Source organism: Pseudocercospora fijiensis, assembly GCF_000340215.1.
Source record: "Pseudocercospora fijiensis CIRAD86 unplaced genomic scaffold MYCFIscaffold_9, whole genome shotgun sequence".
NCBI classification, from domain to species: domain Eukaryota; kingdom Fungi; phylum Ascomycota; class Dothideomycetes; order Mycosphaerellales; family Mycosphaerellaceae; genus Pseudocercospora; species Pseudocercospora fijiensis.
Genome location: NW_006921540.1, coordinates 2,589,126 through 2,604,469, shown reverse-complemented (window position 1 = coordinate 2,604,469; position 15,344 = coordinate 2,589,126). Strand labels below are relative to the sequence as shown.

Sequence of the window (15,344 nt, the reverse complement as noted above, 5' to 3'; positions counted from 1 at the left end):
CTGCGCAGAATCTACCTGGTCGCGGGCAAAAGAGTGCTGGACTGGACGACCGAAATGGACTTCTGCAAGGAATGTCCGCATCCAGGCCAATGTCTGAAGCACATCTTTTCGAAGCGAAGGACTCGCCCTGTACTAGACCAATTGTATCTAGATGGGTGCAGGAGCGTCCCTCCTCCTCTGTTCCAGCATGCCGTCTCCATCAGCACCGACGATCCAGCCCTCCACGCTATGGCATGTGCGAAAGATATAACTTTGAGAGGCTTGAGAAGCGGCGGTATCGGATCCAACATGTCCGCACTTGATCTTCGAGCATGCACTAGCCTGCACTTGTACGACTGCGAAACGGATCCTGCAAAATTATCAGGCCTCCTCGAGGCATCAGGCCCTTTGAAACTGTTCTCGGTCTCATTCGGCCGCGCAGTGGAACCCAAGCCCCGAGAACTCGAAATTGATCTGCGAAATCTATATGTGGGCCTCCAACACCACCGACAAACCTTGAGAACTTTGATCATTCTCTCAATCGGTCACTTCTTGAAAGTCAAAACACCACACCTGCGTCATCCGTGTGATGGATTTGAGAGACTCAGAAGGTTGGTAATAGATGAAGCCGTACTCAAAGGTGAGAAGGCTTGGGCCGACTTCAAAATCGCTAGATACTCTCTGCCAATCTCATTGGAGAGCATCACCATCTTGTCACGCGGTGGTCTCGACCTATACAAGTCTGTGGTTGAGACTCTTCAACACAGCCTGCCGTCTGGTTTCAGAACTTTGGGCCTCTGGTCTCCCTACGATAACCCCAGCAATCGCCCGCATCGGTGTCATGTGAGGTCAGAACGGAGTATGGGCCAAAGTGGGACCTGCAGGTGGGTACTCCACTGCCCACGAGTCGCTCCCACACGCAGATATCTGATTTTGGCTTGTCACAAGTGTCGACCCTTCACCACCTTTCCACTCATTCTGAAGAAATTTGTGGACAGGATGACAACGCCATACGGCCCAAGTATGTCACCTATCTTCTATTCCAATTTTAAGCTCGGTGGCTGGATCCACTGTCGTACTCCGCAGCAGCTCGACGGCGTGGTGAGCCGAGTCACTCCGTGTACACTTGCGCGACTGCCGGGCCTGGTGCCCGCGTAGACGTCGAAGGAGGCCAAGGAGGCAGGACCTTCTTGGATTTGAGAGCATAATCAATTCGGGTTGACGGCCGGAGATAGTGTAGTATAAGCGACAATTTCTCTGGTGGTCTTGAAGTCGCGGTTGGCCTTCATTCCATCTTGAAACTGATCTTGAGAAATTAAGTACTGCGATCGGTGTGTAAATCTTCCGCTGCGACTCTGATGCACATTCGTTCGTTGATCATACTCAAGCCGAAGGCCAGATTCTTGCGTGATCTTGACCCGTTTTCCCGTTTTCCCAACTCCACGTATCCTAGAACACGAAGTCCTTGGGTATTTGCGAAGCTATGGTGTTCGGCACTGTATAGAGAGTCTACACGTGCTCAATGTAGCATTCTTACATTCCCACTTCAGAGATCTCGTGGCCATTGCTTTCACATCTCAAGCGGCATACTCTTCTCTCTGGAACTACGGTGCACTCCAGCTTCCGGTCTTTCTTGCAGCTAGACTGGTTGGTCTTGATACGGCGGGGTCGAAGGATGCTTTGGAAGCGCAGCAAAGTGCAACTTGGATGGATTCGCGATCGTGGTTTTCGGTCGATCTTATGCTAGGGTCTAATCAATCGGGCGTGAGTCGAGCGACTTTGCATGATTAAAATCGACATGTTAAAAGCTCTTGCGGCGCCCGAAGCAGAGCAGACATGGATGTAGCAATGGAGTGTCCCGGATATGGAGGATGGAGGGTGAGGTATGGCGGCAGATTGACCAAGCCTTTCCAAACCTTGGCGCCTGCCCAACCTCCGCCATAGAAGTCTTCCCCACCTGCCGCACACTCCCGCCTGCCGCACACCTCGATTTAGCTTTCTCGAAATTCGACCCTCTATCTTACAACAACTATAACTATAGACACTGACGAGCAATATAAACGTGCGATAGCTAATTTGAAAGAGCAGAAGAAGCCGAATATTTCTACTACTATAAGAAAGTATTCCGTTAAGCGTACGAAGTTAAGTAAGCTATAGAATAGCAAAGCTAGAACTAAGAAGCAATAGTACGAAGAACAGCAATTACTTACTCCCTAACAAGAACAAACACTATGTAATTACATTAATTATCTTACCGAGATAGCCCTCCCTTCTACTATAGTAATAATACGTAATTTCGCCTACGAGATCTATAGTATAATGCCTAGAAAGAACTAGCCTACTCGCTTTAAACACCGCTAGAAAGAACACTTAGATTTAGAATATATTAGCAACTTAGACAAGGTACGTAAGAAGGCAGACAGTTATATCTCCTATACTTAGTACTTCGAGAAGCTATAAGCAGCTATTAAGAAGTATTAAATTAAGCTAAAGAATATTATAAATATAGATAAGAAGGGCTTTATAATTAAGGTCTTAAGCAAGGTATTAAGATACTTCTTAAAGTATACTATTAAGAGTAGACAACTTATAGGGTACCTATAGAATAGCAATAGAGAGTAGATAACGTATATTATAGCTATCTATATAGACCTTACTACCCTTCTGCCTATATTAATCTATAAGGCTTAACCTAGCAATCTTTAAGACACTTAGGTAGAAGATATAGACCCGGATAAGCATATAGCCTTCTTTATAACCTCTCTAACTAGGTAGACCTTAGATAAACTCGGCTTTAAATAGTTAACTAAAGTATACGATCGCTATATTAAAAAGAAGGCTTGTAATAGCCGCGACTAGAGGCTTCTTATAGTTAATAGATACGGCTCTTATTTAACTATAAAGTTTATTAACTAGGCTCTTAGTAAGCGGAAGATATTAGTAGGCGTATATCTACCTTACTTAACTTATCGGTTATAGCTACTAGATATATCTGTATTCGTACCTCTTGCCTCGCAATATTCTACTACTTTAAACGCCTATCTTTATAGGTTACAAGCTATATAAGGCATTACTAAGAGAGCCTTCTTTATACTATTCTAGTAAGCCTAGACACTAGTATTAACACCTTATAATATAGACTCTACGTTCTCGAAGATAGGCATTAATCTATTCGATCTATAAGTTATCCTATCTAAGCTACTACTACCGAAGCTACGTAACGGTTCAAACGAGTCCTTACGCCCTTCTATAGCTTCTAGACCCTCTACGAGTAGCTTACTTACTATATAAGATTAGCGGAAGATTAGTACGTTAATCCGTAGTAAGGTAAGGTATAAGAATACTAATAAGGTATTAAACCTACTATTAGGGCTAAAGGGGCTATACGTGATTAGTATATAATTAGGCCGAGTAAAGCTAGGGTCTTAGTGCCTTAGGTAGGGCTTAGCGCTTAGCGTTAGGCTAACTAGCCTGCCTTCCTCCCTCTCCTCCTAGCTTCTTATCGAATACTACTCGTATCTACTACTACCCTATCTACCTACTAATATACCCTTCTTATATAGTATTCGATCTACCCTTTAAAGGTAGTAGCTAGATAGTCCTTATTTTAAGCTTTTAGCGGTATAGCTACGAAAACTATCGATTTAACTATATTACGCCCGAAGAACGGGACCTATACGTACTATTCTATTAAAACAACCGTACCAATTATTAAGTAAGGCCTTCTATACGGCCTATTACACTAAGTTAATCGTACTAAGCCGATATCTACTAATTCCGCTATATCCGTATCTTAGGGGCTAATAATACATTATTAGTGTCGCCTCTTATAATAGCCGGTTTATTACGAAACAATAACTGCGGAGCCGCTAGCAGCGCTAGCAACGACAACGCTAGTAGTATAGTGCCTACTAAAGTGCCTACTAAAGTGCCTGCTAAAGTGCCTCCTACTAAAGAGCCTACCGGAGAGCCTGCTAAAGAACTTATAATTCTAGATAACGACCTAGAATTGCCTATCGACGATATTCTTAACAACATTATTAACCGTCGATATAGCTAACTAGCCTTTAGTCCCTAGCTAGTAGCGAGACTTTAAGAAGCTACTTAGAACAGGCTTACTGCCTTGCGTTAGGAATAATAGCTAAAGGATAATCTCCTCGAGATTCGCCGCTTATAGGAAGCCCTAACAACTAATACTAAGCCGATAGTAGGGCCTTCCTTACTACCCGTCCCTATCTAAAAGAAGGATGCTAAGCTTAAGGACTATACTGTATTTAACGGCTCTAGTCGCAAGCAATATAATAATTATATACGCGATTATAAGCTTAACTAACGAAATGCACCGAGGGCTCTTCTAGACGACTATTTACTAGTTGTCTACGCTATATAGTATATTAATAGCGACCTAAAGCGTATATAGGATAACCATTTTAACTCCCTTAACGATTAGACCGCTATTTAGTAGAAAACCTATAAGACTATTATGCTAGACACCCTTAGAAACCCTATACTAAGGCAATAACACGCCTAAGACTAATACCTACGTGCTAAACAAAAGGCCGACTAAACCTCTCGATCCTTCGAGGCCTATCTAAAGACCCTTAAGGACGATTTGCTACCTAAAACCGACTCTATCTAGATATCTAAGATACGCCCTAAATTGAGATAGGAATTAGTCCTTAAACTAGACCGCCGCCGTGTATTCGAACAGGCTAATCTAATACGTATTTAATTTATAGTCGAAGTAGAAACAGCCGAACGAGCTGTTTAGCTCTAGTAACGACTAGAATCGAGGATCCGACTAGCTAGTACTAACCGCGGCAACCGTAGTGCCCGCGGAGGAAACTAAGGTTCCTACTAAAACAATAGCGCTAATAATAGGAATAGTAATAATAACCGTAGGAGAGGCCGTAGCCGTCGGCTATATAGAGGAGGCTACGATAGGGGCCGTAGAAGGGGCTCGTATCCCTATAACGCTAACCGCTCTACTAACAATAATAATAGCTACGGCAATCTACTAACCGGATTAAAGTGCTTCAATTGTAATAGCACTAGCTATTTACTAGGCTAATGCGACAAACCTAAGGACTAGGCCCGAATCGACCGTACTACCGCTAAATACCGAAAGCACCTTTTAGCCGCTAACGCTACCCCTATAGGCTAACCTTCTAATTAGTCGAAAAAAGAGTAAGCGCCGTACTAACTGTTAGCCTTATATAGCGTAAGACTATCGACATTGTACTAGCTATTATACGTACCTGTCTCGTAGGGGATATATATAGCAACAATTATAAAACTAAGGTTACTCTAGACCTAGGAAATTTAGTTAGCGCCCTTATTAGCTATCGCCTAGCTAAGCAATTAGATCTTCGACAACTGCCTAGGACTAACCTACTAACCCTTGCTTAGTTTAATAACGCTCGGCACTTAACCTATAGAGCCTACTATATTTATATAGTTCTAAGAGACGACCTCGGTAATAAGCGCTTACTAGACTTTACTACCTACGTAGTAGATATAGACAACCTATATAGGGGAGCTACTATTATTATTAGCAACTCTGTTCTTAAGTACTATACTATTACTATAGACTTAGGTAGTTAATAATAGCGATTTAGAATCGCTAGAAAAGAGGACATTAAGTATATCGACGTTAGCGAGTGCCCTAACGATATTAGGGTCCTATTTATTAGCAACCTAATACTAGCCTCCGCCTTAGCTAATCCTACTACTAACCTACTTAGTAGTAATAACGATAAACCTATGCCTCCTAATAGCACAGGCCCTAATTAGCTCGCTCGTATACCCTAGACTATTAGGGAGACCTATATCGAGGTATTTAAATACTACCTAGCATCGACATTGCCTATATTTAAAGAGACGGATTATAAGATTAATATTATAGAGGGCAAAGAGGTTCCTTTTAGGCCCCTCTATAACCTTAGTAAACGAGAGCTTACTATATTGCGTAAGTATCTAGAGGAAAACCTAGCTAATAGCCGGATACGGTATAGTAATAGCCCTACTAGCGCCTCTATCCTATTCGTACTAAAGAAGGATAGTAGCCTATATAAGAAGGGTATGTTAGCAGGTAGATAGGGTAGTAGTAGGTACAGGTAGTATTCGATAGAGATCTAAGAGGAGAGGGAGGAAGGCAGGCTAGTTAGCCTAACGCTAAGCGCTAAGCCCTGCCTAAGGCATTAAGACCCTAGCTTTACTCGAGCCTAGTTATATGCTAATTACGTATAACCTCTTTAGTCCTAACATACGCTTCCCTTCTAAAGGCCGCGCCCTCGTAGCCGGTCTATATTCTATTCTTAACCTCTATCGCGGCTAACTTAGCAGGTCTAGTAAGCTTCTTAGTCCGCGCTAAACCAAACACACAATTACCGATTATGCAACCATATTAAACCTTACCTCTAATACAATACAATGTCTAACTCTAACTACGCTATCCTTACATACAATAAAGTAATATATAACTATAAGAATTGAGGACTATCGACTAATTATAATACGAGCGCGTCTTCCCTACTATAATAGGTAGACGTACGAGGTATTGTAGCCCTGCCTCCGTTCTAAGTAATGTCGTACCGAGTTCTTTGCGTCTACTCTTAAAAGACCTAGCAATGTCCGCTTCCGAGGGTTTGTCCGTTTCCGAGGGTTATTGTTCTTATTGTTCGTAGTTTCGCTAGCCCTAATTAGCTAGGTTTAGCGGCCTTCAATTGTTAATCTTATCTTATCTTTTCCGAAAAAACACAGCTCGTCTAGTTTCTATAGGTAAAGGCTATTATAAGTATAGTAGTAGAGGTTCGCCTCGCTTAAAGGGTTAGATAGATTAAGGAGTAACCTATTATCCGCAAGATCGACCCTAGCTAGCTTAGCTTTATAGTTTTACCCTTAGTTAGCTAGTCTATTAGTCGCTTAATCTTTAAGCGACTTAAAGTTTTGATTAAAGTTTTGATTAAAGGTGCCTTAGGCTCGTAGTGTAGGTAAGGTTGTGTCTATAGGTATAGCGATAATAGCAAGTAATATTTAATAATAGCGGCGCTAGTCGTCTTAGCGCTAACTTTACCTTCTTCTAATTTCCTTCTTTAACTAATAACAACTCGGTAATACCGTTACTAATATAGCTATATCCTTCCTTTCTTAAACAGCAACACACTCCGCAATACTGTTACTAATATAGCCGCGCCGGCCGTGCTATCCTTTAGTATAGGCGCAACGCCGTTATTATTATTATCGCTACTATTTATACGCGCGCGCGCCGTCGACCGACTAGGCCTTAGGGCCTCTATAGAATAAAGGAATAAGAGGGGGCGCTAAGAGAAGGGTCTTGTAGGGTGCGCTAGTAAAGAGGTAGATTCTATAGTAGTATAGTCTTATTGTCTTTTATTGCTAACAATTGCTTGCCTCTAATTAGTTAGCTAATAGCACCCCGGGGGTAGCATTAATCCTAGGCTTAGTAGTAACATTATAGGCATTATAAGCTCTTAGCCTTCTTCGTGTTCTTTATACTAGTCTAATACTTATCTAATAACTTAGTTATGTCTTTAAAAGAAGCTTTAGCTTCCTACGAGTCCTATTTAGGTAAATAGCCTTACTATCTTAATAGGTACTCCTTCTTGCCTTTCCTAGTCCGGTACTATAGGATACGTTCTATAGACTACAGCTCTTCGCTATCGGCTAGTATGTCCTCGGATTTAGCAGGTGCTTCATCCCCTTCGCGTAGGTAGTACGGCTTAAGGAGGGATATATAGAAGGTGTCGTAGATAGTGTAATAAGGTAGAAGCTACAACTAGTAAGCCTGTATGCCCTTAGCTTCTCGAATGCGGAATAGGCCAATGTATCTTAGTGCGAGCTTAGGCCTTGTTTTGCTATTAGGTAATAGGTGTTTGCGGATACGGAGGTTCTTAGTGCTTAGCATAACTAGGTCGCCTTGCTTAAAGGTTATTAGAAGGTAGTGTTTATTATAGTAGGCCTTCTAATAGGCCTAGGCCTTTGCTAGTTTGTTAGCTATCTTAGCGTAAATTTCTCGCATCTTTTGAACCCTCTTAATAGCTGCTAGTGTCTTAGGTGTTAGTACTTAACGCGCTTCCCTTTCCTTACGCTCGGCCTTAAGCGACAGGGGGTCTTGTAGCATCGCAGCGTTCTAGCCTATTATAGCTATATATAGTAACACCTTAGTTAATAAGTAGACACTATTGTTATATACGAATTCAGCTAGTTGTAGGAGGTTAACCTAGTCGTTAGGATTCTCGTTAATGTAGCTGCGCAGGTATTGCTATAGGGTAGCATTTTGCCTCTCTGTTTAACCGTTAGTCTATAGATAGAAGGCTATTAATAGCCGATGCTTTAGTCTTAGCTATAGGTATATTTCGCTCTAATAGTGCGATGTGAATATCGAGCCTCTATCGGAGACTATCCTCTTAGGGGTTCCCTAATAGGTATAGAAGATGTTAGTCTATAGCGCCTCTACTATATTAATAGTAGTCTAATCCTTACGCGCCGGGATATATCGAGCGCCTTTAGTAAATCGATCTACTACAATAAGGATAGCATTATATACGTCCTTGCTGCCCCTACGCTTAGTAGGCGGAAGGGCTATAATAAAGTCTATTATAAGCTCTACAAATAGCTTGTAAGGGATTAGTAAAGAGGATAACTCGCTAAAAGGCTAATGCTTTAGTGCCTTAATACGTTAGCATACGGCACACGTGTTAACGTATTCCTTTATATCCCGCTTACTATTTAGCTAGTAGTATATGCGCGATAGTAGCTCGTGCGACCTCTCTATACTATAGTAACCGGCAAGCTTACTATTATAGTATCGCTTAAGAAGTTCTTGTTAGATCGAATGTTTAGCGGGGACATAGTATCTGCCCTTAAACTTTAAATAACCTTTGTTATCGATCGACTAATTGCTACTCTTACTAGATCGAGTCTTTCGTCTACTTATAAGCTTGTCTATACATTTAGTAGCAAAGGCGTCCCTCTACTAAGCCCGTAATAGCTTATCTATAAACGATTGACTATCCCTATTTGCAAGGTTATTTAATAGCACCCTCGCTATTAAACGAGGTACGCATTATATATATCTAATAGCACTAGCAGCCGGATTAACTATATTAGTGCTTTAATCGCTATTACTGTATATTGCGATATCGACTAGGGAGTTATTATAACTTCTCCTATCTGTGTCCTTAGCCCTTGCCTTAATACGTACTATTAATATAGCAAGAGCATTAATATGCTTTAAGCCGTCGCGGAGTCCGGTAAGCCGCTTATCCTACGCTTGCTTATTAACAATACGGGCTATAGCAATCTTATACTGCAGGGTTAGAAACAAAGAATTAATATATTAGGTTTCGCTATCGTAATTAGGTCGCCTCGATAGGCTATTAGCAGGGTTGCTTACGCCTAGCCGATATAATATATTAAAATCAAACCTAGCGAGGTAGACGGCCTATCTAGCCTATCGACCTATAACCCTAGTAACCTTAGTAATGCTACAGAGGTTGTTATAGTCTGTATAGACCTAAATAGTATACTAAGCACTATCGAGATAGTAGCGCTAGTACTTAAAGGCCTCGATAATAGCTAGGAGCTCTTGCTCGTAGGTCTCGTAGCGGCGCTTAGCGTTAATTATCTTCCTCGAGAAGAAGGCAATCGGGTACTAATAATAGTTATTATCTGATTGCTAGGACATAATAGCCGATACAGCGAACTGTAAAGCGTTAGTCTCAATTCGGATCTACTTATTTAGCACGAAATAGTATAATAAGGGGACTTTAGTAAAGCGTCGCTTTAGACCGTTAAAAGCGGCTTATGCTCTGTTAGTCTATCTAAACTCTCTAGTCGGGTTAGCCTTAGTTTTAGTAAGCTTAGTTAGTAGCATTACGTGCCGCGAGTAACCTTCGATAAATCGACGGTAGAAGTTAGCAAAACCTAGGAATAATTGAAGCTCTTTAATACTAGTAGGTGTTAGCTATTTAGTAATGGTTTTAATTCGATTAGGATTAGCCTTAACACCCTTAGTTGATACAAGGAAGCCGAGGAATAACACCTCTTTAGCAGCAAAGATGCATTTAGAAGGCTTGTAATACAAGCTATAGGCTCGTAGGCGATCGAGTACCTTGCGGACTATAGCCTAGTACTCCGCAATGTCGGGGGAGTGTGTATAAACTAGGATGTTATCTAGGTAAACTACATAGAGGTAGTCTAATAGGCCCGAAAGGGCCCGATTAATATAGGACTAGAATGTTGCAGGGGCATTAGCTAGACTAAATAGCATAACTAAGTACTTAAAATAGCTATAGCGAGTGCGAAAGGCTATCTTCTATTCATCGCCCTTACGAATGCGGATACGATAGTACGCATCCTTAATGTCTAATATAGTATAGTAGTAGGTACTAGAAAGGCGGTCGAGGGTCTTATTAATAAGCGGGAGTAGATAGCGGTCTTTAATAGTAACAGCGTTAAGCCTACGATAATTAACACATAGGCGTAAGCTACTATCCTTCTTTAGCACGAATAGGATAGGTGCACTAGTAGGGCTGTTACTATATCGTATCCGGCTATTAGCTAGGTTTTCCTCTAGATACTTACGTAATATAGCAAGCTCTCGTTTACTAAGGTTGTAGAGGGGGCTAAAAGGAACCTCCTTACCCTCTATAATGTTAATCTTATAATCCGTCTCCTTAAACATAGGCAACGTCGATGCTAGGTAGTGTTTAAATATATTAATATAGGTCTCTCGAATAGGCTCCGGTATACGCTTAAGCTGTTTAGGGTCTATGCTATTAGGGGGCACAGGTTTATCGTTATTACTACCGAGCAGGTCGGCAGTTAGATTAGCTAAGGCGGAGGCTAGTGTTAGGTTACTAATAAATAGGACCCTAATATTATTAGGACACTCGCTAATGTCGATGTGTTTAATGTCCTCTTTCCTAGCGATTCTAAATCGCTATTATTAACTGCCTAAGTCTATAACTATAGTATAGTACTTAAGAACAGGGTTGCTAATAATAATAGTAGCTCCCCTATATAGGTTGTCTATATCTACTACGTAGGCAGTAAAGTCTAGTAGGCGTTTATTTCCGAGGTCGTCCTTTAGGACTATAGGAACATAGTAGGCCCTATAGGTTAAGTGCCGAGCGTTATTAAACTAAGCAAGGGTTAGTAGGTTAGTCCTAGGCAGTTGTCGAAGGTCTAATTGCTTAGCTAAGCGATAGCTAATAAGGGCACTAACTAAATTTCCTAGATCTAGTATAACCTTAGTTTAATAGGTAGTGCCCTTCGTATCCTATATAAGGCAGGAACGTATTATAGCTAGCACAATGTCGATAGTCTTACGCCGTATAAGGCTAACAGTTAGTGCGGCGCTTATTCTTTTTTCGACTAATAAGAAGGTTAGCCTATAGGGGTAGCATTAGCGGCTAAAAGGTGCTTACGGTGCTTAGCGGTAGCACGGTCGATTCGGGCCTAGTCCTTAGGTTTGTCGCATTGGCCTAGTAGATAGCTAGTGCTATCGTAGTTAAAGCACTTCAATCCGGTTAGTAGACTGCCGTAGCTGTTGCTGCTATTGTTAGCCGAGCGGTTAGCATTATAGGGATACGAGCCCCTTTTACGGCCCCTATCGCGGCCTCCTCTATATAGCCGGCGGCTACGGCCTCTTCTACGGTTATTATTACTGTTCCTATTGTTAGCATTGTTGTTATAGTAGGAACCTTGGTTTCCTCCGCGGCTACGGTTGCTACGGTTGCTAGTAGGTCGGATCCTTAATTCTAGTCGTTGCTAGAGCTAGACAGCTCGTTTAGCTGTTTCTACCTTAACTATAAATTGAATACGTGTTAGGTTAGCCTATTCGAACATACGACGGCGGTCCAATTCGAGGACTAGTTCCTATCGCAATTTAGGGCGTATTTCGGAAATCTAGATAGAGTCGGTCTTAGCTAGCAAATCGTCCTCGAGGGTCTTTAAATAGGCCTTAAATGAACGGGCTAATTAACTAGTCTTTTGCTTAGCTCGAAGGTACTAGTCCTAAGCGTGTTGTTGCCTTAGTATAGGGTTTCTAAGGGTGTCTAGTATAATGGTTTTGTAGGTCTGCTACTAAACAGCAGTTTAGTTATTAAGGGAGTTAAAATAGTTATCCTAGGTGCGTTTTAGGTCGCCGTTAATGTACTATATAGCATAGACGACTAGTAAATAGTCATTTAGTAGAGCCCTTAGTGCGTTTCGTTAGTTAAGCTTACAGTTACGAATGTAGTCGTTATATTACTTTCGACTAGAGCTATTAAACACAGTGCAGTCCTTAAGTTTAGCATCCTTCTTCTAGACTAGGACTAGTAGTAAGGAAGGCCCTACTGTCGGCTTAGTATTAGTTATTAGGGCCTCCTAAAGGCGGCGAATTTCGAGGAGGTTATCCTTTAGCTATTGTTCTTAACGTAGGGTAGTAAGCCTGTTTTAGGTAGCTTCTTAGAGTCTCCCTACTAGTTGGGGCCTAAAGGCTAGCTAGCTATATCGTCGATTAACAATATTATTAAGAATATCGTTAATAGGCAATTCTAGATTATTACCTAGAATTATAGGTTCTTCTTTAATAGGCTCTCCGGTAGGCTCTTTAGTAGGAGGCACTTTAGTAGGCACTTTAGTAGGTGCTATGCTACTAGTGTTGTTATTGCTAGCGCTGCTAGCGGCAGCACGGTTGTTGTTTCGTAATAAACCGGCTATTGTAAGGGGCGACACTAATAATGTATTATTAGCCCCTAAGATGCGGATATAGCGGAATTAGTAGATATCGGCTTAGTATGCTTAACTTAGTATAATAGGCCGTATAGAAGGCCTTGCTTAATAATTGGTACGGTTGTTTTAGTAGAATAGTACGTATAGGTCCCGTTCTTCGGGCGCAATATAGTTAGATTAGTCTTGTTCGTAGCTATACCGCTAAAAGCTTAAAATAAGGACTATCTAGCTACTACCCTTAAAGGGTAGATCGAATACTATATAAGAAGGGTATGTTAGTAGGTAGATAGGGTAGTAGTAGGTATAGGTAGTATTCGATAGAGATCTAAGAGGAGAGGGAGGAAGGCAGGCTAGTTAGCCTAACGCTAAGCGCTAAGCCCTGCCTAAGGCATTAAGACCCTAGCTTCACTCGAGCCTAGTTATATGCTAATTACGTGTAACCTCTTTAGTCCTAACAGCCTACGCCTATATATTAATTACCGTAGACTTAATACTATTACTATTAAAGACCGCTATCTACTTCCGCTTATTAATAAGACTCTCGATCGCCTTTCTAGTACCTACTACTATACTATATTAGACATTAAGGACGCCTATTACCGTATCTGTATTCGCAAGGGCGATAAATAGAAGATAGCCTTCTGCACTCGTTATAGCTATTTCGAGTACTTAGTTATGCTATTTAAGCTAGCTAACGCCCCTAAAACATTCTAGTCCTATATCAATCGGGCCCTATTAGGCCTATTAGACTACCTCTATATAGTTTACCTAGATAATATCCTAGTCTATACCTATTTACCTAACATTACAGAGCACTAGGCTGTAGTACGCAAGGTCCTCGACCGCCTGCGAGCCTATAGCCTATATTGTAAGCCTTCTAAATGCACCTTTGCTACTAAGGAGGTAGCCTTCCTTAGCTTCCTCGTATTAACTAAGGGTATTAAGGCTAATTCTAACCGGATCAAAACAATTACTAAATAGCCTATTCCTACGTCTATTAAAGAGCTTTAATTATTCCTCGGTTTTACTAACTTCTACCGCCGGTTTATTAAGGGCTATTCGAGGCAGATAATGCTGTTAACTAAGCTTACTAAAACCAAGGCCAACCCGACTAGAGAGTTTAAATAGACTAATAGAGCGCAAGCCGCTTTTAACGGTTTAAAGTAGCGCTTTACTAAAGTCCCCTTATTATACTATTTCGTACTAAGTAAGCAGATCCGTATTAAGACTAACGCTTTACAGTTCGCTATATTAGCTATTATGTTACAACAGGCTAATAATAATTACTAGCACCTAATCGCCTTCTTTTCGCGGAAAATAATCGATATAGAACGTTAGTACGAGACCTACGAGTAAGAGCTCTTAGCAATCGTAGAAGCCTTTAAACACTAGCGCTATTATCTCGATAGTGCTTAGCACCCTATTTAGGTCTATACGGACTATAACAACCTTCGTAGCATTACTAAGGTTACTAGAGTTATAGGTCGATAGGCTAGATAGGCCGTCTACCTCGCCGGATTCGATTTTAATATATTATATCGGCTAGGCGTAAGTAACCCTACTAATAGCCTATCGAGGCGACCTAATTACGATAGCGAAACCTAATCTATTAATTTATTGTTTCTAACCCTATAGTATAAGATTGCTATAGACCTCGTAGTAAGGCAAGTATAGGATAAGCGGCTTACCGGACTCCGCGACGGCTCGAAGTATATTAATACTCTTGCTATATTAATAGTGCGTGTTAAGGCAAGGGCTAATAATATAGATAGGAGAAGTTATAATAACTCCCTAGTCGACATCGCTATATATAGTAATAGCGATAGCACTACTATAGTTAATCCGGCTGCTAGTGCTATTAGATACATATAATACGTACCTCGTTTAATAGCGAGAGTGCTATTAAATAACCTTGTAAATAGGGATAGTTAATCGTTTATAGATAAGCTGTTACGTACTTAGTAGAGGGACGCCTTTGCTACTAAACGTATCGATAAGCTTATAAGTAGGCGAAAGACTCGATCTAGTAAGAGTAATAACTAGTCGATCGACGACAAGGGTTACTTAAAGTTCAAGGGTAGATACTACGTCCCCGCTAAACAATCGATTAGGCAAGAACTTTTAAAGAGGCACTATAATAGTAAGCTCGCTAGTTACTATAGTATAGAGAGGTCGTACGAGCTGCTATCGCGCATATACTACTAGCTAAATAGTAAGCGGTATATAAAGGAATATATACAGACCTATATAGTTTGCTAGCGAGTTAAAGTACTAAAGCACTTACTATTCGGCGAGCTGTCTTTACTCCCTGTCCTAAAGAAACTATTTGCTAAACTAATAATAGACTTTATTATAGGCCTTCCGCCTACTAAGCGTAGGGGCAGCAAGGATATCTTTAATACTATCCTTGTTATAGTAGATCGATTTACTAAGGGGGCTCGTTATATCCCTACTCGGAAGGATTGGACTACTATTAATATAGCTAAAGCCCTATAGAACAACATCTTCTATAGCTATTAGGGAACCCCTAAAGGGATAGTCTCCGATAGAGGCTCGACATTTATATCTTATTATTAGAGTGAAATATGCCTATAACTAAGACTTAAGCATCGCCTATCTGT

The 15,344-nt window shown here is 41.1% G+C and overlaps 2 protein-coding genes across 2 annotated transcripts; one reads left to right on the top strand and one right to left on the bottom strand.

Moving 5' to 3' along the window:
* Positions 1 to 543: 543 nt before the first annotated feature.
* MYCFIDRAFT_212444 (uncharacterized protein) lies at positions 544 to 1,298 on the top strand. The gene has a single exon (XM_007932788.1). It carries the CDS (start codon positions 841 to 843, stop codon positions 1,135 to 1,137), a length of 297 nt encoding a protein of 98 aa, XP_007930979.1. The 5' UTR covers positions 544 to 840; the 3' UTR covers positions 1,138 to 1,298.
* Positions 544 to 8,122, bottom strand: MYCFIDRAFT_209031 (uncharacterized protein; the record flags this gene model as incomplete). The annotated part of the gene is made up of 6 exons (XM_007932787.1): positions 544 to 1,301; positions 1,334 to 1,460; positions 1,495 to 1,546; positions 1,595 to 1,729; positions 1,778 to 1,953; positions 8,106 to 8,122. The coding sequence occupies 6 exons, from the start codon at positions 8,120 to 8,122 to the stop codon at positions 1,188 to 1,190; spliced, it is 621 nt and encodes a 206-aa protein (XP_007930978.1). The 3' UTR covers positions 544 to 1,187.
* Between the last annotated feature and the right edge of the window lie 7,222 nt (positions 8,123 to 15,344).

Bases quoted from the DNA above. Each gene is read 5' to 3' on its own strand.
- MYCFIDRAFT_212444 (XM_007932788.1), top strand. From the start codon at position 841: ATGGGCCAAAGTGGGACCTGCAGGTGGGTACTCCACTGCCCACGAGTC.